This window comes from Bombus pascuorum, chromosome 7, assembly GCF_905332965.1.
Source record: "Bombus pascuorum chromosome 7, iyBomPasc1.1, whole genome shotgun sequence".
NCBI classification, from domain to species: domain Eukaryota; kingdom Metazoa; phylum Arthropoda; class Insecta; order Hymenoptera; family Apidae; genus Bombus; species Bombus pascuorum.
In genome coordinates, this window is record NC_083494.1 from 15,282,857 (window position 1) to 15,308,208 (window position 25,352).

The following is a 25,352-nucleotide window of genomic DNA, read 5'->3' on the forward strand; positions in this document are numbered from 1 at the left end:
ATCCGACGAAGGCCGAGAATTTTTTGAACCCTTCAACCTACAGCATCGTACGAGAAATCGGGTGAAACACAAGCAACACGTGCGAGAGACGCGGTACGTGGATGTTATTGATTTATTATTGTTAAGATTATTCGGTGTATGTGGAATTAAAGAAACGCGTGGGTAAATTGTAAGGTATTGTAAGTATATATATTATGAATATTAAAGTACAAAGTGTGGAATACAACGTAAACTGGTCCAGATCCTCACGCTAGCAATGTTACCCTGAGCCTAAAAGAACCCTGAAGCCAACGTCGCACGTGTACCGCTTATGATCTGTCATCGACGCGTTCTTTTGTCTATGCGCTATCGATGACCTTAGCGCTTGAGAAAACCGAAGACCAGATGTAGAGTTTTCTTAGAAGTGGCGATCACTTCAACAATTATTTACTCGAAGACAGTAAATCTTCCTTGTTCGATGATCAATTGATAGCAATTATTTATCGAACATCTTGGAAAATGAAATTAGTTGTACCTTACGCGTGCATTTATGTATCAAAAGACATGTGCGGTTTGAACAAGTTGGGACGCTTAGACAAATGGCTCGTCGCGTGACCGACTATGTTGTTGCTTGTGGCACCTGCTATTGCAACTTAAATCGACGCGATGAAACGTTGCAAGCTTCGAGGTGAGTTGGCGTTGCATTGGAACGTTTTGTACGTTGCGAGTGTAACATCAACCACATCTCAGTCCGCATCGGGGACCAGGCCGCGCTTCGGAACCGGTGGGCTGATGACGGAAATAAAGATGTGGCGGCACTCGGCGACGATGTATGTTGCCGAAGCGAGATGCCTAACGAACCCTCGATATCCCAACGGTCCTTTCGCCGAATCTTCGAGAACGCCTAACAAACGCGTGGATAGCGGGGATATCGAGGGATGACAAAGAAAAAGAATCGGATTCCGCCGAAAGTTAAGTAGTTGTAAGAGCTTCGGTCTTGAGAAGAGGACGCGGCGGTGCCCGTAGACGCGCCTATATGGGGCGCGGGAGAGCCGCAGCGACCTCCGAAGGGGAATGAAGTTAGGCGCTGGACCTTCCAGCACCCGAGAGATACCAAACAGTTCGGTTGGGGATCCGGATGCCCTCTGAGAGAGGGAGAGACGTAGTATAGACGGAATATTACGCGAGGGGGGGCCCGGTGTGTCGCCGCAGCGATTCCCGGGCTCCCCCGACGCAGTAGAGACAGTCTTCGTGGAGGTTTTAGTCGGTTGGAGTCTGACACTACCACGCCGCCCTCCCCCCTAGAGGCGGCGGGTGTCCGTGCGGATTTCCTCCACGAAAAAATAAAAAAAAAAAAAAAAAAGAGCTTCGGTCTTGAAAAGTCGCGTCTGGAGTTCAGAAGTGAATCGTAGTTAGTGTAAACCCAGTGTTAAGAAATAAATTCTCTCTTTTTATTTCTTTATTTTTATCTTTTATTTTTCATCTTTGGTTTCTCTTTTTTATTTTACGTCGTTGACGCGCGTTTTTCCTCCAGATGCTCTTCGTTGGCTACGTAGTTCGTTACGAAGTCACGGTTTACTACATGAAATTACAAACTAAATACACAGCGCGTATCTATTGACCGAGAAGAAAAACAAGCGTTGTTGGACGGTGTATCAACCGCGTTGAAAAATATCGAGTAAATTTTGTAGGGAAAAGCACATATCGATCGGGACACTTACACGTCTGTGCATTTTTGAAGGCGACCGCAGCTAGCGGACATACTTATCTCCTTCATTTGGATCTGCGCGTCCTTCACCAATTTTTCTACGTTTTCGAGAACGGCCGTTGTTTCCGGACTGAGCGCCGGCGAATCCGAAAGAGTTGCGCTGGATCTCTTGCTATCGAGCTGCAAATCAGACAACGAATAAACCATCTAACATCCGAGTGTTTTATTAGGTTGTCCGAAAAGTGTCTTTCTCTTACAGACACGTCTTTTACAACTATGCATCTTTATACAAACGTGAAACCTAACCTATCGAACGTTGTGATCTTTACTTTGGTAGAACAAAATGGATCATACGTAAGAAATCATCATCGATAACAAAATGGATCATCGATAAAATAATATAAAATGGAAAATATTGTGCATCCATTATTTCCTTATAAAACGAAAGAAACTTTCCGGACGATCAAATACTTTCTACGCGTGACTGTTGTAACTTAGAAATAAATGGCGACGAAACGACTGTTTTCTTGTTTTCTGATTTTATTACTGCAACTTGCTGCGATTACTAAATTGCAATTTAAAGAGCAACTGTTAGGTTTTCCGAAAAGTGTCTTTCTTTTACAGACACGTCTTTTACAACTATGTTTACAACTATGCATCTTTATACAAACGTGAAACCTAACCTATCGAACGTTATGATCTTTATTTTGGTAGAACAAAATGGATCGTACATAATTCGATAAAATAATATAAAACGGAAAATATTGTGCATCCATTATTTCCTTATAAAACGAAAGAAACTTTCCGGGCGACCTAATATTATCCAAATTATGTGCATACAGGGTGCACTCGTATTCGGAGGTATCAGGAGAGTGGTGAAAGGTAAATGATCCCTCGGTCGAGGCAGCCACTCGTCACGTGAACACAATTAGTTGGATCGCAATATTCCTAAGGAACTGTCATAAAAGGAAGCTTTTTGATTTACCGTTAGGCCGTTAAGTGGCATAAAACATTTTCGAGAGGTTCCTTATGGTTATTGCTCTATCAGGTAAAAATGGGGTTTCCCATGTTTCCCGAGATTTCACCCTCGAGCGACCAGTGGTGAGTCAATCACCACCGAGCAAGAGTTTTCCTTTGCAATAGCATCGTCACCGAACTTTACTGCTCCATTGTCTTTCGAACAGTCAACATCTCGAGATGCCAATGACAACAATCTTAGGTTCAATAACGAATACACGGTCAACAGAATGGCAAATGCGCTGACTTCTCCAAAGCCCAAGTGGAACTGAACTTACTTGTCCACAGTCTAAATGAAAGTGCACTTACTTGTCCACAGTCCAAGTGGAACTCGCTCATGTACTTTTCTCTGTACCCCTTGGGTCAACTATATTTTAAGAGGAGTTATACAACTACTCCATACCTCTGTTAGATAAAAACGTCCATCCTGTGACCGTGGCTACGTTTAACGACCAAATGAATCACCTCGAGACCAAGCCTACTGTCATAAATCTCTGGCAAACATAATCCGAGTAAATCATAAACAACTACTTCTAAGTTTTATTATTTAAGTACAGCTATAATAAAAAGTCTAGACTAAGGTATTGGGGATTTTCCCCGATTTTTCTTTCATCATTCTTTCATCTCCGACATATATATTATAACCTCAATGTTATACCAATTCAACCACTCCTACTATCCTAACCGAAATAGAGGATCGATCTGTTCATGGCGTCGATTAACTAATAGTAAGGGGAATTTACGACTCCCGTTGACGCGCTTCCTCACGATCGTGTCTCTCCGCGACTGGTCGAATAAACAACAGGTAACTTTGAAAAATCTCTATATAAGAAATTAACGAAATCTCTTTTTCGGAATTATCTCGCTTGAGATTATCGATTACCCAAGATCCGCACGATATTGTAATAATAATCCCATGGATTTGAAATACCAAAATTGATCCTGTATCTTATCTACGTCTACCACATTTTACGAGCAGTTAGTTTCGTTTGCTTTTTCCTCTTGTTGTTCTGATCAATTTTCATATTCGTCATATGATCGCATTTCATGTTACATCGATACCTGTTCATCGTCGACCGCTTTCGCCGCTGCTAACGTAACTTTCCTCGCGCTTCTCGCCGTTTCTGTTCGACGAACGGAGCTTCTCGACCCTCTGATACCGCTTCTTGCGTATTGAATTTCCTCTCTTTGACGAGCTATCGGCACGCGAGTTTTGCAATAACAATCGCACGCCGACTGTGACTGCATTCTCGAGTGGCAAGACGCGGGCAAACGAAGAGGCGGATCCGTGCACAGGTCCAGGTATTCTAAAACGTCAGGCTTCTTCCTGCGAACGAAAGAACACATCGTATTTATCGGTAGAACACGCGTTTGTAAATATCGTGGATAGAATTAATATTTTTATAAACATAACCAAACAGGCACGTTTTATTCGTTGAAAATTCCAACGGATACTTAACGTACATATTTCGTGTTACGTTGATATCGCGTTCGTTTTACGTGCATTTTACGCTCTGAAGTTTCTCGCGAATACATAAAAATCTGTGATCCAGCTATAAAGCGTTTTAAAAGGAATTTATCGCTCATCGATAAATTATTCGATAAGTTATTATAATCGATAAGTTATTATATATATATCGATAAGTTATTATAAAAACACGACACAGTAAAAATTATTTTACGAATCGTTCGTAAATTACAGCTAAGAAGATTCTGTTCAAGATTATGCTATGATTTAATCAAATCTATAGCAAATATTCCATCCATCTTTTGTAAATTACATAAATGAATTTTATATGTGCATTTATGTAAAATAAAATTTCACGAATCATTCGTAAACTGGAATTACAGCTAAGAAGATTCAATTCAAGATTACGCTATGGTTTAATTAAATCTACAGCAAATTTAAATAAAGCTACGACCTGTATTTCATCCATCTTTCGTAAATCATATAAATAAAATTCATATATAATTCAAAATAAAATGTATACAACTTGAATGTTTTCAACGATAAGCTACTCGATATCTAAATAATACCAAATCTCCTGTTTTTTCCGCAAGAAAAGTATTCTTGGCCCTCTATCGATTAAGAGAGAACGTAAGCACGTTGCGACAGAACGAAAGAAGGAAAAATAAAAAATATCGTCGTTTAAAAACGGGTAAGTCGAAGAATCGACGATAACAAACTTATTTTGAAATTGCTGATTTCTGTGCAACAGGGGTGGTTGCCCTAGTCGAGCTTCCACCTTTTCCACATTCCGTGGTAGAAAATCAAACCGTGGATTACGTCGTCAGCATTGTACAGGTTGCTGGCCACACTAAAAACTATCTAAACGCGGTAATATCGATCCTTAAAGGGAGCCGCTTCTTTCCTCGTTATCGATTTTCTGTCGTCCACTAAATTGACCAGTTTCCCAAGCATCGAACATGCCAGTATCGACACTTGAAATTTTCGAATCGAGAGAACTCGAACTTTCGTCTCGTTATCGTGTTCTATCGAATTATTTAATTCGCCGATATTCGACGTATCGATTAATCGTCGTCGCTTCGTTACCACGTGTTTCTTCCGCACGTTTCGCGATTTTTTGTTTCGTCGTTCGTCCTTGCTGAGAGAAGCTCGATCGCCGTCGATACAAAGAAGAGCGACACGTAAATGGAACAACGTTCCTTTGAATTACGATCGACGAGAATTCAGATGGAATATCGAAGCAACGATAAACTCGCGATGGAAGATATCAAACGAGTCGACGCGAACGCTTTTGGTAACGACGAATATTCAGAAATATCTACTTTACCAACTACGAAACGTTTATTCATCTATGCAACGTGCATGCAAGTGAATATACCCGAAAAAAAAATTGTACAAAAAGAAAATATCCGAGAGCCTTTGAAGCGGAAACTTTCGGAATAAAGCTAGGAGTTTCGAAGTTTCGAAGCTTGGAAAAACACGGAATGCTAAAATTTCGAAGCTGGCCGTCGAATAACCGTGTATAAAAATTCAAAATAATTCATAGACTTTAATAACACGATTTCAACGCAGAGCAGCATTAATATTTATCGTCGTATTCATAGGCAACGATAGAAAAATCGACGCTGGAATTTCAAATCGCTCGATTAAACGCTCGGCTGCTTGAATAATGTATAAACATCGCCGTAATAAAGATCTTCTCTCGTTAGACGCTTCGTACGTTATTTTCATTAATTTAACTCGGCCGATTCCGGATAAAAACGTGAAGTATAGGGAACCTGAAACAATGAGAGTTGTAGTATCGTACAATCTCTAAGATTCGTATCGCTTCGAATTCCATTAAAACTTTTCAAAGATCACTTTGACGATTAAAACTTGCTCCACGACGATTCCAAAAATCTCTTGGAATTTTTATAGATTGTCCGTCTTTCTATCTTCCAAGAGACGAAGGACTACTCCATTTCGTTTAAAACGTTTATTACGAAACGAAGATAAATAAATCCGTATTCGTATGTATCTCTATATTAATTTGTCCATTGTGATTACGTTGGAAACACAGAGCAGACGGTCGTGCGAAAGATCGCACAATTTAATGCGTACTCTCGACCGTTAACGATAACATCAACGTTTCCCGTTTCCTATTCGAAGGAAAACGAGTTTCTCTAATTAAATAAATTACCTATTTTCGCAATTCGAGTAAATGGCGGATCACTCTCGATAACAGCTTGTAGGGAAGATATTTTATAAAGTACCATACTATCATAAGTGTAATCGTAAAAGTTTTAATAGGACTTTAATGGATCAAGATCTCAGCCTGTACGAAAATATCGAAACGTGTGTATGAAAACGATGCTTCGTATGTTTCGAAACTACGCCTCTCACCAAACATGTCAGAATTCCCTCGTTGGATAAGACACGTAATCGCGAATAAAAGATTCGATTACGGAGGAATAATATAAGGCGCGAGCACGTTCGCGGTTGAAGAAATTGTTGGTTATTTTTCCGATGTTGCGTGTACACGCGTTTTCTCGGTATTACGGCACACGCACGAACGTGAAAAATTAACGCGTTTGCTGCGCATTACGATGACTCTTATTATTCGGACTCGATGACAAAAGTTTGTTCAAGGTTTCTTTCGCGCCATCGCTCGGGATATTTGCGATCAATAAAGAGATAATTTGTGCAAAATTTGAGCTCCATCGAGTAATCGAGAGAACCGGCCTTCGAGCCCTTAAACGTTCAAATGGTTTATCATTTCCTACGTTATCAACTGTAACAAAAAGCGACGCATGGTTTTCGGGTAAAAAAGAAGTGGAATAAGAAGACTGGAATAAACGGGTGAAATTATTTCTTTGATCTTGAAACTTACAGCGTATCCTGATCGTTCTTTCGTCGATAAAAGCTAAAAATAACGTGTAATTTTGAGTTTCATCCCTAAGGGACCATTACATTTAAAGAGCATTGTTTGTCGTACAAGAAACTTGTAGAGAATTTTTTGTAGATTATTGGAGTTGATAAACAATGTACAGTAAGGAAGAAAGAGGTTGAATGGAAAGTAAATTCTCTATTTATTTTTTACTTTTGACATCCATTTACAAACATTGGCTTCCAGATAAAGCCTGCCTTTTATAACCAGGAAATTTTCGGCGATAATTCATTTCAAAGAACATACACTTTTTGTTCTTCGTTTTTCACAAATAGTTTGCTATATTCTTCCGTTAATTCGATACGACAAAAACTATTCGACATTTATTTTCTTCGTCGGCAATGGTCGTTACGATGATGGTAATGTTACGAAACGATAATGATCGCTAACGATCGTTAAATCTTCCAAGTTAATCCTTACTAAGCAATATCGTTATTTTCGTGTACTATACTGCCACAGTATTACAAATTGCTGTTTCCAGCGTAATAAAAGTTGTCATACCACGTATAAGGGGTCTGTGCTTTTTACTATAAACGGCACGTGGTCTAGATCCACCTTAATCGAGCTGGATTTATACGAACACCTTAAAAATCCTATTAAAATAAATTACCAGAAATTGGCTTATAAAGTTTTGTTTACCCAAAGGAAGATACCTTGTATAAGCAAACTTCAATCGTTGATCGTGCGTTATTGTTCTTTGGCAGCCGGTCGACGGTTTTCGTTATTTTCATTGTACGTGACTTCGTATAAAGTAAAAGTTACTTTTATTTAAGCACGACGTAAGAAAAATATTCGTTGTCGTTCAAACCAAAACAAGACTAAACCAGCCTGGTCTGAGAATAATTTTACAGAGATAAAATAGAATTTGTCAGATCTTTTAAAAATTATATGAAATTTAAACAAAACGTTCCCGAAGCGTTCAAAATCACAGGCGCGTTGTCTTTAGCTTTGGCAAAGAACGATTAAGACACGCTTTAATTTTCAAAATTACAAAAATAAATTTTTATGATTTTTCTTTCGGATCTTTTTCACCCCACTCCTCTTTCTACATTTGGAAAAATCCTATTTTGTTTCTTTGTGTATATTGTCTCGTATTGTGTGTGGTTATCTTTTATTGGAATGGTTTGAAAACTGTCAGAACCGTTACAAGTTCAACCATTATGTAACGTTGATGATCTCTCTTTTTTTGTGTGTGGACTTTCTTCGACGAATATACAACACAACAAACCTTTTCCTTTCTTCCTTAGGAGATTTGAACTCGCTTCACCGTAAGTGGCAGCCAACTACGTTACCTACTTCGTTAACTATCGGTTTCGTTTACAAGGCATATACGTTATTATTACTCGTAAGACTGCAGACTTTTAATTTTATACTTTCATGAAAAGGACTAAGGGAATATAACCTACACGGTAACTTGTCTCTTTGCGAATATAACACGATCGCTATAATACGATTATGATACATCTTAACAGTTATAATCTGTAATCGTTGTAAATAGGTGCGTTAATTTTACTGCACGCTGTATCTTCCTATATCGTCGGTCGGAAAATTTCTTCTATTTGACAAAAATATGAAAGAATCCTCGTTGCTCGCGATTCGTCGTTTCGATCTATACACACCGATAGTTTTCGTTAAACGTATTTCGATTCACGTATTACGTTATAAGGATGAAAATTCCCTGTAAAAATTCCTCACCGATACACGGCATAGATAAATGAAAATTCGATCAGCGGATGAACGCATTAACCACGCTAAACCACGCGATGTCTATCCGCTTTAAGGTATACGGAGTCTCTGTGGTTGCGCAGACAGTGAAGCGTGGCTGGCATTCGAGCCGTCTGCTAAAGGCAGATCAATATGCTGCTTTTGCCGTTTTCTTCCTGTCTACGTTCCTCCTATACAGACAGGCAGGCTCTTTCTCTCTCTTTGGCCCAGCTATCGCACCAGCTGAACATTGGCATTGATTTTCAAAGTTCAGGAAACGTTGCCTGCCTGCGAAGCCTGCGGAAGGCCCCGCCGACCGTTCTCTGTGACCGGGCTACAACGTTGCATGCACTTTGGCTGCGTCGACCGGATCAATACGCTCGATACCGCGTTAATTTTGCGCAGAGGCCGTTCGCTCCGTACCGGAACTTATGATCCCACCGCTTCCGGCCGGCAGCAAGCGTACAGCGCGGGAAAAATATCGAACGCGTATACGGTGTACGTAATATCGTTAACCTTCTCGAATTGGAATATTTTTTCCATTAGAAAAATAAGAAAAAGACGACTATGGCAACGTCGTAGATTACGTAACTATTTCGAATTACGGACACAAAAAAAAAAAAAAGAAAAAAGAACTCTCATAACTCGTAAGGGAGAAACAATTTAATTTATCGAATTCTTTTAGGGAGGAGAAGCAAAAGTTTAGAAATTCGCTTTAGAAAGGAAACTATAGCTGTAAATACTTGCTTACGTGTAATAGATGAGAAATAATTGGAAAGAATGGTAGGAAAGAGGACGCACAATTGTTACACATCAACACATATATTTTGCTTTTGCATGTTGCATACATACGATAAACAGTATAGTGTTTACGCGTTCCTCGAGGTATGGTATACTAGAAAATTTCATTATCCACTACTACAATTGCTATTCGACGTATTATTTCGTTACTTCCGCTTTCCTGTGTACTTCTGCTGTGTAGCTATCATGAGAGAGAGAATAATCGATAGAAAAAAGAAAAAACAAAAAAAAAAAAAACAAAAAAAGGAAAGAAATCAAACGGAACGAACAAGGTACAGCTGTGAGAGAAACACACTCTGCTCGTAATAATTCGTACAATATATATATATATATAATATATATATATATATATATATAATATATATATAATACATTATTTTTCTTTCTTTGATTCGTCTCTGGAACGAAGATTGCGCGTTCTTGATGCATCTTGGTTTCGTTCGGAATAAGAAACGAAAAATGGGGAAAAACGACGTCTGACGAGAAAGTTGCTGGCTTTTCTTTTTGGTCGTCGACAATGAAATTGGACGAATGCAAAATGCGACAGGCAAAAGGGGCGGATTTCTAAACTCTATATAATTATTCAAGATTAGTGTAAACAGTCGTTATTAATATTATTGTTGCTGCAACGAAACGATCGTTTCCTTTGTGCATTTCCAATTTCGCTCATCTGGCCAACGGGCACAGTATAAAATAAAAATTAACAAAAAAAGGAAGAAGAAAAGAAGAGAAAAAAGTAAGGTAAAAACCTTTGCTATATTCGCTTAAAGATCAACGCATACACACACACTGCCTGAGGGAACAATAAACGGATTCGTACGTCGATTATCTTCAACCGATATTCTTCGTTTGTTCCGCAAAACGTCGTCCAAAAATAGTAATCGGAAATTGAGCAAGCGTTTGAGAAAAACGACCGCGCGCGAATAATGCGAAAGACAGCAAAACGGACAGCAAAAAGAGCAAACGATCGCCGCTTAGACGAACGATTTCGACGACCAATGGTACTTATTGTATCGATGCATCGAGAGGATAAAGGCTCTCTCGGGTTAACTCGTAACAAATCGGTTTTTCTACAAATAGCGGGCTGAGAGTTATAGCGATGTAAATGAAAATTTTCTAAATTCCAGTTGCTCGTCTTCCTTACGTTTCTCAATAATAATCGCTCGTTTAATTTCTCTCGTTTAACATTCTGATTCAAGAAATTAATAGTTTTAACGCTCGGTTAATTTTAAGCAATATATCGAAACTTTTTAAAATGATTTTTACCAACAAAACACATACACGATATATCTTCGTAACGTTATCGCGATCGATAATTGTCCTTCGCATCACGATAATTTTCAGTCCGCTAAATGTGACGTGGAAAAAAAATATTACATCGGTCGGACAGAAAGAGAGTAAAAGACGGTTCGCAAAATCGCGGAATACGAGGAGAAACGAACGGAATACAACAACAACAGGAGGTCGTATCTGCGCGAAGAACTGTGTCTTTTCTTTTATAGCGAGCCCTCTCTATTTTTTCTTTTTTACTTTTTTGCCAGTTATCCTCTTTCGCTTTCTATCGACATTTTCTCATTTTTGCAAAAATCGGATAGATCGTATAATAAACCTTTTGTTTTTTTCGAACGAGCGCTTCGATTAACTTTGATATCGAAGGTAGGAACTACCTGCCTCGGACTAAAAAATATCATGTACAGCCTCTGTAAGTATTGCTACGATCAATTGTGCTCTTTTCAATTTCGGCTCCTCCCTTCTCGTTCGCTTGCATTCTCCGCTCCTATAGTCTTTCCCTTTTTCTCTTAAACCTTTCGCTACGATAAGCCTTTAACCGTCGAATTATAATTTGCTGAAAGCGTATACAGAAATCTTCTACGGTACAGAATCGTTTCTACTTTCTCTTATACTCTTATGACTACTGAACTCCTATACTTCTATTCCTAAACGTCGTATTTATTTTCATTTGTCAAAAATACTTTCTACCAAACAAGTACCTTTTACTCTTGAAATAACCATCGCAATAATTTACAGTATTTTACGTTGATAGACATTGACAAGTACTTCGGAATTTTTCCAAATTTTTCCGAAGCCAAGAATAATATAAAAAGAAGTTGGTTTAACACGATCGACGATCCAATACTCTACGGAGAGTGGACAAAAGTTGCTCGGATCTGTATACCAAAAAATTGTCAAGACATTAAAGTTGCAAAGGTATATCGTAGCAAAAGGATTAATCCATCTTTTGCTCTTTTCCGCGGTATCTCGTCACTCATCCTTTCGCACTCTCTTGTCGATTTTGCACTCCTGTATTCCGGTACAATAAATTCGCTTACGCTAACGCAGATAGCCTCTACACTTAGCTACTTCGATCGCGATCACCGCGTCGAAGCAACGTGTAATTCGAAAAAAAGAGCGCCGTTGACCAACAGAAACGATTGTGTTCCTCAAGTTCCGCCGGAAATCACAGTCCCAACAACAGAGTACGAAGCGTGCATCGTCTCTGGATGGAACTTGAGTTACGCCAACGCATGATTGTTTCCGATTTCGCGCGATTTCGCCGCTCCGTTCTTCGCTTATTGTGCCAAATCCGTTTTGTACAAATATATACAAAAAGGAGCCGTATGTGTTCGCGTCCGAGGGACCGTCTCGCTTGGAGCGGACAAAACTCGCCAGAGGTTCCTCGAACATCGGCAAGAGAATAACGTATGCTTGCATTATATATTTTTCAGTTTCTCGTTTCGTTTCTTTCCATTCCACTTTTTTCGCTTTCTTTGCTTCTCGTTACTTATTTATTTACTTTTTCTCGTTTTTTTTTTTTTTTTTTATTCTTTTTTACGTTTTTAGAGACAATAGCGAGTGTATGGTTCCTATTTGACGGGCATCACCTTTTTCATTGGCAAAATGAAAAACCAAAAGGCCCTCTCACTTAAAGTCTAGCGATTAACTAAAGGCGAAAGTGGACGTTACACAATCGGATACCGATTCGTCTTTTTTTTTGTTTTTTTTTTCGTTTTTCTTTTTTTTTTTCTTTTTTTTCTGTTTTTCTTTTAATGAATGACTGGATAAGAACGATGTGTCCCTCCTCTCTCGTGTGTTTTCTTATTTCGGATACCACCAGACGAGTCTTACAAAGAGAATTCGCGATCTTCTTTTTTCGCAAAAACGAGAAAGAACGAAAAGGAAAAGAGAAAATGACGAGGAAAATTGAACGAAATGCGCTCGAACGTCCTACAATGGTTTGAACGTACGGTTCTTGTTTCCTTATAAATGATTCGAGAAGAAAGAAAAAGAGAAACAAAAAAGAAAAATAATTTAATAGAATAACACGCAAAACGAATGTAAGTTTTCCTCCTTTTGTACATTTAAAACTGGTTACTCCTTTAATCCATAAGTTTTATTAATAACGTGGTATGTACACATATACACAATGTACAGAAAACCCGTACGCTGGGTCTAAATATGTCCGCAATGTTTTTTTCTTGTCTTCTATCATACAATGAGTGTGTAGTAGTAGAAAGAGTATACAAATAAAAGATTAGAAAAAGACGACCGATCGGAAACTTGTCCGATAAGTTTCAGAACACCGAAGCTCGATACTCTCGACTTCGGTTAATCCGCGATCACGCGATAGCGTGAATAAAAATAAAGTACAATACAACCGCCTGACTTTAATGGTATCGTGTTGTGTTACCATAATGTATTTTATGTATATATATGTAAGTGTTTCGATTTTGTATGTATGTGTGTGTGTGTATGCGCGCATGCGGCGTGTAAAAAGTCTCTGTGTGTATAGTGTTTCAAAAAACGCGAGAACATTCGCGACACAAGAAATAATAAAGAAAGGCGATCGAGTCTAAGTACAAACCCAAACCGGACACAAAATCTCTCTCGCGTTTTCTTTTGACGTTTATTCGTACATATTCGACAAAAACCACGTCTGTTTCTTTTTATTTCCTCGCGCATTAACCGTTCTATGATTATCCCATATATACACGTGTGCAGGACCGACGCCAGCATGTCAAAAATTGCCAAAGACTTCTTCTCTAGACCAGTCAAAAACAATCGATCGACGAACGAATAATCATCGATCGAAACAATCGGTTGTCTCGGTGAACAGAACACCCAGCGAAACGTGTCGCTGAAAAAAATCGTCCACTTTCCCCGACAACAACTTCATTATTAATTCCAATTTACACCGACAACGTCTTTGGCTCGAATCGAATAATGTTGGCAATATCGTCGCCAAACATATATCATCACCGTTACCAAAAAGTATTTTTTGGTTGAACCTTCACGGTTCCACCATGATCAACCCTCGTCAAAGAGGGTGCAAAATTTAATCCCCGTTTTTAAAACAACGTGAGAATCTTTAGGTTTCTCTCTCTTTCTTTACTTTAAGCCCAGAGCCTGTGGTATCGTCGCCCAAGATAGTGGCTATCTCGCCTTGCATAAACGCCCATGGCACTTGGCTGTTCGCCAGCGGACACTTCTCTCCACTTGGGCAATAAACCTGAAACAATTGAAATTAACGTGAAATTGGGTCGTTACATTGAATGACGATCGTTCGTTCTAGACGCAGAATAGATATTTCAGTTGGAAACCCACCTCTGAACCAGCACCCTGTCTCTTTATGCTTTCTCGGCTGCAAGGGAAACAGAATTTGTGGTGTGGCACGCTGGGACACTGAACAAAATGCGTGTCCTCGAGGCGTTCTTGACACAGGGTGCATTTTAATATCGGCGCTGATACTTGTTCAGCTCCGGCAACTTGGGCAACCGCTCCTTCCGATGACGTTGTCACAGTCGTCGACGACACGTGCCTTGAACCATTAGATCTCCTACCCGAGGATCCTGTAATCAATTAGTACGTACACAATTTAATTTAACGTATTTCTACCAATTTTACGCGCGATAGTAATTGGCATTTAATCCTCAACTTGTACAATTGGATCGTAGACGAACACATAGTTTAGATCAGATCTAACTTAAATTATTTAACCTTGAAGTACATGATTTTAATTTGTATATCGTACGAAATAAATATCATTGGTGGTTTGCAATACGTAAAATGTAACGTATACTATCACCAAAAATACTAGTCGAGGATTTAAACGAAAAAAAAAAGAAAAAAAGGAAACAGACATAATTACCTGAACTGTTCGGGCTATGCTGCGATCCTCTGGAAGCACTGCGTTGCTGAACGTTCGTGGCCGTGGTCGGTGGGCTTCTACTGGTCGGACTCGGATTATTCGGTGGCTGTGGCACTGATTCCGGCGACGCTAAGTTGTCAGCGACAGACATGAGCGCAGCCATAGGTGACGGGCCATTTGTCGAACCCTAAAACACAACACTCCTTTCAATATACATATCGAATAGAGGAACATATAACCTCCAAATGGTATTGTTAGATCGTGGATGACAAACAAGATTTTAGGTTAAATTACTAAATTTCAGCCTACGCTTCGTTTCAATTTGTATACGGTATTTTATATGATAGTGTGAGAAACAAAGTACAAATTAAAGCTTAATATCGTTATTATTAATCATCTCACGATCCAACGATGTCAGTTGAGAGTTAAACGTATAAATAGCAAAAAATAATGAATCCTTAGACGAACATTGTTATCCTCATAGATGTATTCGCACGCGGTCGTTAACATTTCGAGCTTGATTACCTGGTGATGATTCGTCTGTGGATTATCATTGGTGGCTTCTTGCGCCGGTGGCGGCGGTGGTGGAGGGCTCGTTCGCGGGCGAAGAGGAGACCCTCCACCGTTTGCCGCCACATTTGCTGGTGCCAATGGGATAGACGGACCGACGTATGCCCCTGAAATTCGATCATTCTTTAACATTTTTGCTATTACCATAACGCAATCGTTGTAATTACTATAACGTATTATTAACATTAACGTGACCAAGCGATTGCCGAATGCGGAAAAAAGAAATTTCGTTCGAAATAATTCAAGTTATTCAAGATAACCTATAAGCATCGTCGTATAAGACTCCAATAACACTTTCTATTCTATATTATTAAACCTAACCTAACTGAATGATTATCGATTGTCGAAAATACAGAATTTTACGCGGAATAAATTATCTAACATAACCTACAAGCATCATCGTATAAAAAGAGCAGAGATTTCAATGGATCATTGGAAGACAGAAATAGATATTCTTTCCCCTCTACATAGAACAGCACGGACAACGTCGTGTGATTATGCTAATTGAAACGAGTGTACTTTTGTCATTCGTTGGTCGCATCGAGGGCAGACAAGCCTCGTTCCTGGATCTTTATAAATAGACTGACAATAGTGACACACGGATATTCGACCGATTTCCAAGCGTCTAGAACCAAATCGAAACAGCTGCTGCCCGTTAAGTCCAATAGGTTAAGTCGAACGTTAGCGTGAAATTGATATTCCACGAGAGATCGTCTACCGAACGACACATACAAGACGTGCCATCTGTGTCGCCAGCTGTATACGAAGTGCTTTTCGTGACTTATTTGCTTTCATGAGCGCGCGATTGTTGCTGCTACACCAAGGAATATCGAGCATTCTCGTACCTCGATATAATACCACTTACAGTTTACAGGACACATCGCGAGGTTACGCATTTTGATATTGTTTACGAACCGTTTCTATACCATTCTTAGGTCACTTTCAACGATAAAATCATTAACACGCGATACGCGTGTTACCTGTACGTTTATCAATACTATAGATATGACCGTACGATTACATCGATACTGTATATCATATACTCGTTGGCCTTCGAATTTTCAATATATCGTTCGACGATAAATGTTATAGTAATTACTTTTACTTGTATCAATGTTATTCCAAAATACAAACGCAAATACCAATATAACTGCACGATTATAATTCAACTAGAATTAGAAATATTTCAAAATGTCTATATAATAATTAACTTTCGAATTTTCAATACGATTAAAAATAAGTATATTTTAATCATTATTACTTTAATCGTAATCTAAAAATCTATCCTTATTATTATCTTTATAGAATTATTATATGAAGTGATTTGATTGTAATTTGAAGTAATCAAAATAGAAATTTTCGATAAATCGATTAAGAAATTAATTATAAGCACTAATTGGAATTTTAATAAAATTCGTTTCAATCTCTTGACATTATTATTTTTGTTATAGTGAAATAATTTGATTGTAATTACATGCGAATTGAGATTTAAATAACGGAAACCTAACCGCAAAAAATAGTACTTCAAAATGAAGATGACATATCGAATAAGAGATAAATGTATGGAATAATTAAAGTTTTTATGAATTCAGTCTACTATATTCTCTTGCGTTATTATTGCTATAATTAAAAATATTTCAGCAAAATATTTCTTTAGTTTAAAATTAATTTTGGATATTGATTTTGGATAGAGGCCGCATCATTGAAATAACTTTAAAATAATATTAATTGGTAAAAAATATTTTAGGTTATGAATTACCGTGTGGTACCACAATACTATTTTACATTGTCAATGTTCATAAATATGTTCCTTAAAATAACAAGCACGCATACCGATGGTTAATTTAATATTTCATGAAAATATGATCCGTTCCCTTATTTAAAAGTGCGTTCTTCTTTTACTTAATCGATTATACGTTAAGAAAGGTCAACAAACAAAAGACAAACATATTCTCCACTGGATACGCTTTATTTGATGGCGCTCCTATCTACTGCTGTTGACACTCGTAATATGTATTAGCAAAGCGCAATAACATACACTAGGTTGTAACATAAATACGTTCTGTTTTTAAACATACATCATTTATGGTACAATAGAGTATATGTGTATAAAATTGATAAAAATATTACCTGTACAAAATTGTTAATTCTCAAAAAATATAATTATTACAAATTTTTTATATAGTTGATATTTATATGAATATGTATTTCGTACGAATAACTCCACAAAAATAAAGGACAGAAGAATGCAAGTGAAAGGAATTTCTTTATCCAACACTGATTATTCGTACTTAGAATCCATAAGCTTCCACGAATAAGGCAATTTCAGAACGGCGACGATCTCACAACTTTACTCTGTCATTCCACGTACGATGTTATCAAGAACCGCGCTACGCAACGAAATTCTCCCGACAACGTGCTACTTCTCGGTTATCGCATGTCTCGTTATTTTTCTTGGCAAGATGTTTACGCGTTTCCGAACCCACATACGAAGAAACGCATTCCCCCTGGTACGAGTAGATAAACGAACGGATCGATATTAAGAAAGAAGCATCGTTTCGTCACGTTCTACGGAGGACCGTGACACGCGATATCTCGGATGAGTATATCCACCGACAATCCTGTATATTCCAGTGGAACGCAGCATCCGCACGTATCTATCCCCACCACAAAGAGAAACAGGAATACGAGTCACCGAGATCTCGACTAGAGCGTGGTCTGCCATCGAGAAGATGTGTGACCGGTACTTTTCCGTGACGACTCTGATAGAAGCGAGGACCGTTGGCGCGTCTCCGCTCTCTATCTATCTCTTGAATCGTACACGAAGAAACGTAGCAACGATGATTCCTGCTGTACCGGAGGAAACGAAAGAGAACGATGGTCACGGAATAAGGAGAAGCAAGAGGGGCGACCGACCCGAGAAAAACGCATGCGCGGTTTTGTAACAGACATCGCATGATGCACGTAGGCGGCCGGCTTAGTCACACTCTGTGCTTTGTATATCGCAGCTAACCGGTCGACTATAGTGGCCTTGTTTCGAAAGTATGACCCTCCCAGCGCGTCGTTGACGCCGTCAATGCGCGCATTTACGGCTAACGTCTCTCTACACAGTGTCCCGAAATGTTTATTTTAAAGCTACGTCCTCGCTCAAATAATGATTTAATACTTTGTGTTAACGTTCCATGTTCCTTGAAAATGTTGCTATTTGTCGTTCGATGTTTCTCCTTGTTCCATCACATTGTTTCTGTTGCCAATAATAAAAGTCACTGTTGCTTGTTACCGTCCAGATAGATCCAGATAAAAGATCAAGGAAAATTAAGAAACAAATTTTCATTCAGTGTATACTTGTTTTTAAAGAAAAATGTCGTTAAAATCGAAACAATCTAAATCCGTTTGATTACGTTACTTCGACGTGAACTAAATGTTTTTACAAGTAGCAGTAAGTATTTATGTAGTAAGTATCGTTTAGGACGTGCAGCAATAACAGGAAACAAACAGTTTCTCATTGTTGCTTCAGTGAGAACACAGCTTTAGGTTATGTTTCCTATTAGCTTCAAATTAACCTTGATGAATCGGTCGTAAAACGAGAAAAACAATGCGGTTTAACTTTGCAACTGGTCGAAATATTTTATTTTTCAATAACACATGACCTTACTACGTGCTACGTGAACTACGGAAACTACGTGGTAACGGAGGACAAATAAAATCAAATGTGTATTTGTTTACTTTGTTATTTATGCAAAGTAACGTTGAAAACCGTTGAATCGTAATACGCCAAATAGATAGCTATAACGTCTTTATCGATATGTATAAGCTTTCTAACGAGATATATTCTCGTATCGTATCAGACTAAAGTTCTGTCACGCATTTTGCAACACCTTGTATATGGCATGGCGAGAAGAGACGTGCACACGAACGCGATACTCGTCCAGTGACGTAGGACGGAGCCGATGTATACATGTCTCTATCTGTACGCGATCGATCGAGCATAGTCGAGAACCGCGAACCGTGGCGATCATTGCGAAACACGGTTGAAGCTTGCTGCTCTCGTTACTCGGTTACTACCGTTGCTGACAGCCTGTCATTTCTCATCCATCTCTCTCTCGTATGAACGCATACGTGGCTACGCGTATGTTCTAAAACGACTCATCGAACGACAAGAAGAATCGATACCTATTTTTCGGGACGTGATATCGTTCTAAAAACCGGTGAACGATAACCATACTAACCTATCAACCGTTTTATTTTATTAATCTTGATAATCTTAAAATTGTTAATATAAATATACTCGTGAAATGTTGAAAATAGTAATTTACACGAATATAAGTAAACGGATGAATTTTTAAAACGGAATAATTCTTTCGAGTGAAGAGCTAATTCGTTTTTATCAATCGAGAGGTTAGGAAGTTTGAAACGAAATAAAAATATATATTAAATCAGAATTCTAATTGCACAGGTAGGCAATTGTTGTTTATTTGATACAAGTTATTTCTTTGTCGAATATATCTATGAAATTTTACGCGTTCACTCTTCATTAAAGAGAATAGCAGTGCTTAATGTACGTTAACTCTCTTTGAAGAGGCACAGAGTGACGGGAGAGAACGTAACGGACACACATAGAGCGAAATGAGCAATAAATTTAAATAGCTAGAGAGAGAAAATATCACACGAGCGGTCAGATAATTGCCAGTAGGATTATACCGACTCGACTGTTTTAATATGATAAGGGCACACGAGAATGATATTATAATGTTTGTCACGTCTTGCGATACTCTCTACGTTTATGAAAATAACTAAAATATAGTAACTTCCTATATGTACTTAAAAATGAATTTTAGTATTAGCTATATACAAAAATAAATTTGCAATAAATTTACAGTTACGTAAAAACAATTTCAAAAAGTAGCAGAATTAATTTTAAAAGAGACATCTAAACTCTAAAAGTAAATTAATAGCGACTTAATCTAACCTCTACTAAGGCCATAAAAAGTACTTTCTACGATATAAAAATTAAAACAAGTAGGAAAGCTGGTTTTCTATTTTACAAAAATTTTCTGAAAATCCACGTTTATTTCCAGACTCTAATCTTTGCCAGCGGCTAATCTATTTTTATCGAAACATGCGTACGTAAACGGGAACCCTATCTTCCCAACGGAAACGCTACTACTAAGGACAAAAAAAGGATTAGATAAGTTAAGGGAAACAGAAGTAAGTCGTCCGAATATCCGTCGTTATCGCTCTGAACTTTATATAGTTTCGCGCATAGGTCCGAATCTATTTAGGCGGCAATTCAAATATTTACAAATATCGACAAACAGTAAACCAGATTTTTATCTTTCGTTACTAATCCGAATCCTCTGTAATGTTCTTTATAGATAGCAATTTACGTGTTTCTTCCACTCCTAGCATATCTAGTCCCGATCGCTCGATTCAAGTATTTCTTACGGTTATTTTATGTAAGACAGTTTTTAGAAAGCGTTAGATTTGTTCGAATGGTTTCTTCAGTTTTCTAATCCGTTTTAGGGCGCCGTAATAACCGTTAATCGCTAGTTTAAATTTAACTCGATCGGTAACAAGCGTTTCAAGATCGGTAATGGAGGAAATTGTTGAAGTTCGATAACGGCACTGACACTGATCCATTACGCTACCGATTCTTTCCTGTTATCTATTACTCACCGAATAAAATCAGATATATATCTTATGATCATCCTTTTGAATATAATAAGTATATTTGTGTTAAATTACAATTTACTGTGGACATTTCGACGAATAGCGATCAAAGTGGCATTTCTCTGACAAGAAATAGTTATTCGTCTCTATTTCTTAACCGAAGCAACAACGATAAATCAGCGTATTGTTTCGGGAAACGATGAGAATGATACTAAAGTTTTGTTCGGCGTAAGAGAAATGATGAAAATTTTCCAGGAAATATTTATAGCAAAGAGCGAAGCGACAAGACAGATGGCCTCCCTCGGTGACTGCAGCGAACCACCATTCGATAACCGTAAACACACACGCGCGTTAAGGTCGAATTAGAAAGTGGCCAGTGTCGAAATAACGGTCGATGACCAAGGTCACCCCGGCTGTACGTAGGTATACATACGTACTACGTACGGGCGTAGCAAACGCGAACCTCGGACTCGAGCATCGTCAACCCGCCTCGTCAATGAGCCACGTACGACGGAAAGGAGCGCAAGAAAAAAGGGGGCCACGCTACAGTTACCTTCGCGGTGCAGTCGCGAAAAAAGGTAAAATATATCGCGTACAAGTTGAACCGGTTTTTGAAAGTATTGTAACGACGCGGTACTTCAACGGCAAAAAGAAATGATTTTTGCACAAAAATTGTACTTTCTATATGTATAATATTCCGTACAGTTCGAAAATGTATCTGCGACGAAAGAGCGATATAAAGCGAAATTCTGATAAAAACGGAATACGCTAATATTATATCCCAAATTGTTGGTCTTTTCTTTATACTTTTAGTACAAGTCAGTTTCACTTCTTTACCATTCTCCTACCTGAAATTCTATTAATAGAACGTCAAAAACCTAATCCTGATCTCTTACATCGCACTAAACATTATAAATAGTTCTATGCAAGACTAATAGATCTTATGTACATTGTTTTGCCCGCCCATCGCAGATATACATGTTTATTCCATAAAATAGAAGGTTACGTTGACAGTCTGTGATCAACATTTTTTTAAAGACATTGATCATATCTGACTGGTTACGATCCAGGAGCGAAATTACATTTGTAAAATGTTTGCGACGGTCGATGAGATTTGTATTGAGCAACAACGGACTCATTCATTGTATCTAAATATACTGAGTGACGTCATTCGATTGGACGTCACGGCACGGTACGGCACGGCAACTCGGTGTATCTTTTGGTCGTCCCATCACGTGCTCAACGTACGTCTCCTTTATACGCGTTTGGACGACTGCCGTTCGTCCAGAATGAAGGAACTGGCCGAAGGAAAGACGAAGAGAGAAAAACGCGCGCTGACTCGGAGGCCGCAAGGCAACGCGCGTCCGATTTATAGTGGGAGGAAGAGAGAGAGAGAGAAGGAAGATGTATCATCCTTTTACTGCGGCGCGGATGATTCCCCGAAGCCCAAAGGCTGTGTCTTTTAACTCATACACGCGGTTCCTTTCCCGTGCCAGATGGCCACGCGCACGACCAAACGTTTACCTATTTTTACTACCAGCCGATAAGAGCAACCAAGAAGAAAAACCATCTGTTTCAAAATGGAAGAAAATCCAATACCTTAATTTCAACATAATCGGCGATTGGTGTTATTAGACTATAGAAAACGGAGATTATATTTTATAGTTTGGTTATATGTAGTTTTACAGTATTTAATTTTGATTTTTATATTTTCAATTTTACACGATAAACGTTATTAATGGTCTATGTGACGTAAAATATGCGATAGAAATTAGAGCAAAGAATTCTGAGATGAAGCAACTGATCCTAAAGTCTTGTGGGTCAATTACAACAGAACGATACCAATTGAGGCGTAATATCGGGATGCCCGGTTAAAATAATGTTACATGCATCTTCGATGGTTATAAATATCAACAACATTACTGGGAAGAATATTTCATCTGTCTTCCAAAATATCTAATTCCTCGTAAAACAATATATCTATGCCCAATAAGAGTAACTATATAACTTCTATAAAAATAAACATTGCAGCCATAAATAATTCTTGGTCGAAATCGAGGATGGCGAAGAGACTAGAGCAGATTTGAAAGCGGAAACGCGTCCATAACACGAGTAGCCAGATCGTTCCTTCCGCGTGTAACTCACCATTGGTCTTAAATGTAGTGGCGGTCTCAAAACTGGGCGCTCTCACAGGATGCTTCTCCTTGCCTCTATCCTGCACGTAACTGACGGCAAGGCTTACAGCTGGCAAAGAATCGCCTCTGGTCAATGGCGGCCTAACCGAATGTTGATCCTCCAACGTGAGCCTCTTCTCTGCATGCTCGTCCTCGTCGATAGTGGAAATACTTCGCTTGAGCTGTGCGATGCCTCTGTTGTGGCTGAGGTTCACGTGATGCGCCACCGCGGCTAGGTGGGCGTTCGGGATTCTCACGCTATTACTCCTCATGCCATTCGCCATCTCATGAGTTTCCTCGTGTTGCCGAGAAATTTGCTGTCTCGACGAGCCTGAGTTAAATTCTGTGATAGAATTTCGATGATGAAGCTGCGAGTAACTGGTGATATTGTGATGTCTCGAATGATTCTGTCCGGTATTCTGTATCGGTAGAACATCCAAATTAGCACCGCCGTTGTGTTCAGTGTGTCCAGTTGCTCTATATGTTTTCGATGTGGAGGATCTGGCTTCGTGGAATCCGTGTGCCTTTTTCATTTGCTTGGCCGATTCCAATACCGCATCTATCCTGTCGGCACCCTCGTAATTCACGCAACCGCGGCATACGGGTTCCGAAAATTCGGTGATCATCGCCCAGGGCATCCTGGGCAGATCGCACAAGTAGCACTGCGTTCTCTTTCCCATCATTTTGCTCGAATTCTTCGTCCGCGAGTACTCCGCCGAGTCGTCACAACGTTACAAAACGTATCACTCACATCCACTTTATCACGTCTACTATCCTGTTTCTTTTTCTTTCTTTTTTATGTATCTCTCGCGCACTATCGAGACGCACAAAGTATCGGTTTTATAGCATATTTGGCACGAGAGATCGCGCTAGTCACCGCATATAAACACTAGGTCAAAAATCAACTTCACTCGCAGAGAAATCACTGAATTATACTCCCACCGCGTCTTTCACGTTTCCTTTCCACTTCGGTTTCGTAAAACTACATGGATCGAGTTGCGACGAGAAAACGATGCCCGATATTGTTTGTCGGTTATTACGCCGGGAATTCAGCGAGCGCGTATTAACAACGCCCGAAGTGAGCGACGCGCCGTAAAGGCGGAGCTGAGAAAAAGAAGAACACGTTACTCGGACGCCAGATATTTTTACCACCGACTTACTCTCGTGGTAAATCGAAAGCCGACTAACGACTAACCGCCATTAGCACCGATGCGCGAACGTACGATATGTATACAATAGAAACCGTATTCTAGGTTGAACACGAGACACGAAATAATGGTATGCGCGCGACACGACGACGTGCTCTCGCTCGCCTGGTTGCCGTACGAGGAGACGAACGCTCGAGAATGCGGCGGTAAAGCGGAGCTACGGGTGTCGCTCTCTTCCCCCCTCGCCGGTCCCTGCCTTTTCCTCGGCCCCGCTTCGTCTCTCGGCACACCACTGTCCGACAACGCGACGACGACGACACAACGGCGGCTACGACGCGCTCCGCCAATCGGGCGTTGTGGCGTCATGGTGCATGACGTCATAATCGCGAAGCTGCGCATGCGTACCGGCTGCCTGCCCTAGGGGACACGTAGTCAGCGACCGGGACTCGAACGCGAACATAGAGTAAGCGAGACAGAGAGGGAAGAGAGAACCGAGGAAAAAAAGATGACGATAACACGCGCGCGCACTCGCGCTCCGTACCCACTCTTCGCAACGAGAGGTCCACTTTACACTCGAGAAAATGCTGTTAACGAACTACTCTTCGATTTTACTGAATATGGATGGGATCTTATAATTTATTGGGGGATTATAACCGACGATTATTCAGCCGGCTGGATGCCTCCTGCAGGTTACTTTTGTTACTGTTTTTAATTCCAGTTCACGTCACGATCTTTTGGTGTATTGAACATATATATATATATATATATATACATATATATGCACGTATGTGCATGTAGGTGCACGTAGAAAAATTGAAAAGGGCTCCACCCATTTTAATCTGCATGTGATATCTGGATTTTTAGTTCGCCTGGTAAAATGGCGCCTACTAAGAAATACAACTGTATATCGTCCTTGTTGGTTTAATTAACAGAATATGAACTGGAATCTAAAATCCGATTACGCTCTAATTGTGCTCGATGTTTGTTAATGTACTTAACTGAGACAGTATAACGCACAAACACGTATAGCAATGCTAGTTA

General features: G+C 39.3%; 2 protein-coding genes across 4 annotated transcripts in view; both read right to left on the reverse strand.

The window, feature by feature from the left end:
- The window catches only part of LOC132909286 (zinc finger CCCH domain-containing protein 13-like), a 58,037-nt gene that overhangs the window by 5,059 nt on the left and 27,626 nt on the right, over positions 1 to 25,352 (reverse strand). Inside the window, exons 1-3 of one of the 2 annotated variants that reach the window (XM_060964032.1) lie at positions 6,352 to 6,494; positions 3,767 to 4,031; positions 1,701 to 1,867 (exon numbers count right to left, since the gene is read on the reverse strand). In XM_060964032.1, coding sequence (XP_060820015.1) covers positions 1,701 to 1,867; positions 3,767 to 3,952 — 353 coding nt within the window. In that variant the 5' untranslated portion in view covers positions 3,953 to 4,031; positions 6,352 to 6,494. Of the gene's footprint in view, positions 1 to 1,700; positions 1,868 to 3,766; positions 4,032 to 6,351; positions 6,495 to 25,352 lie in introns of those variants that run through there. The other variant, XM_060964031.1, reaches the window with a different exon arrangement.
- Positions 9,606 to 24,601, reverse strand: LOC132909305 (interferon regulatory factor 2-binding protein-like B). 2 transcript variants are annotated; one of them, XM_060964069.1, is made up of 5 exons: positions 23,135 to 24,601; positions 15,218 to 15,426; positions 14,750 to 14,936; positions 14,206 to 14,450; positions 9,606 to 14,110 (listed from the first exon to the last, which is right to left on the reverse strand). In XM_060964069.1, the coding sequence occupies exons 1-5, from the start codon at positions 23,844 to 23,846 to the stop codon at positions 13,970 to 13,972; spliced, it is 1,494 nt and encodes a 497-aa protein (XP_060820052.1). In that variant the 5' UTR covers positions 23,847 to 24,601; the 3' UTR covers positions 9,606 to 13,969. The 2 variants fall into 2 exon arrangements, with proteins under 2 accessions (XP_060820052.1, XP_060820053.1); XM_060964070.1 differs by having other exon boundaries at positions 15,275 to 15,426; positions 23,135 to 24,590.

Bases quoted from the DNA above. Each gene is read 5' to 3' on its own strand.
- LOC132909305 (XM_060964069.1), bottom strand. From the start codon at position 23,846: ATGATGGGAAAGAGAACGCAGTGCTACTTGTGCGATCTGCCCAGGATG. The intron at 14,451-14,749 runs GTAATTATGTCT...AATTGATTACAG, and splicing joins GCATAGCCCGAACAGTTCAG to GATCCTCGGGTAGGAGATCT. The intron at 14,111-14,205 runs GTGGGTTTCCAA...CAATTGTTTCAG, and splicing joins GACAGGGTGCTGGTTCAGAG to GTTTATTGCCCAAGTGGAGA.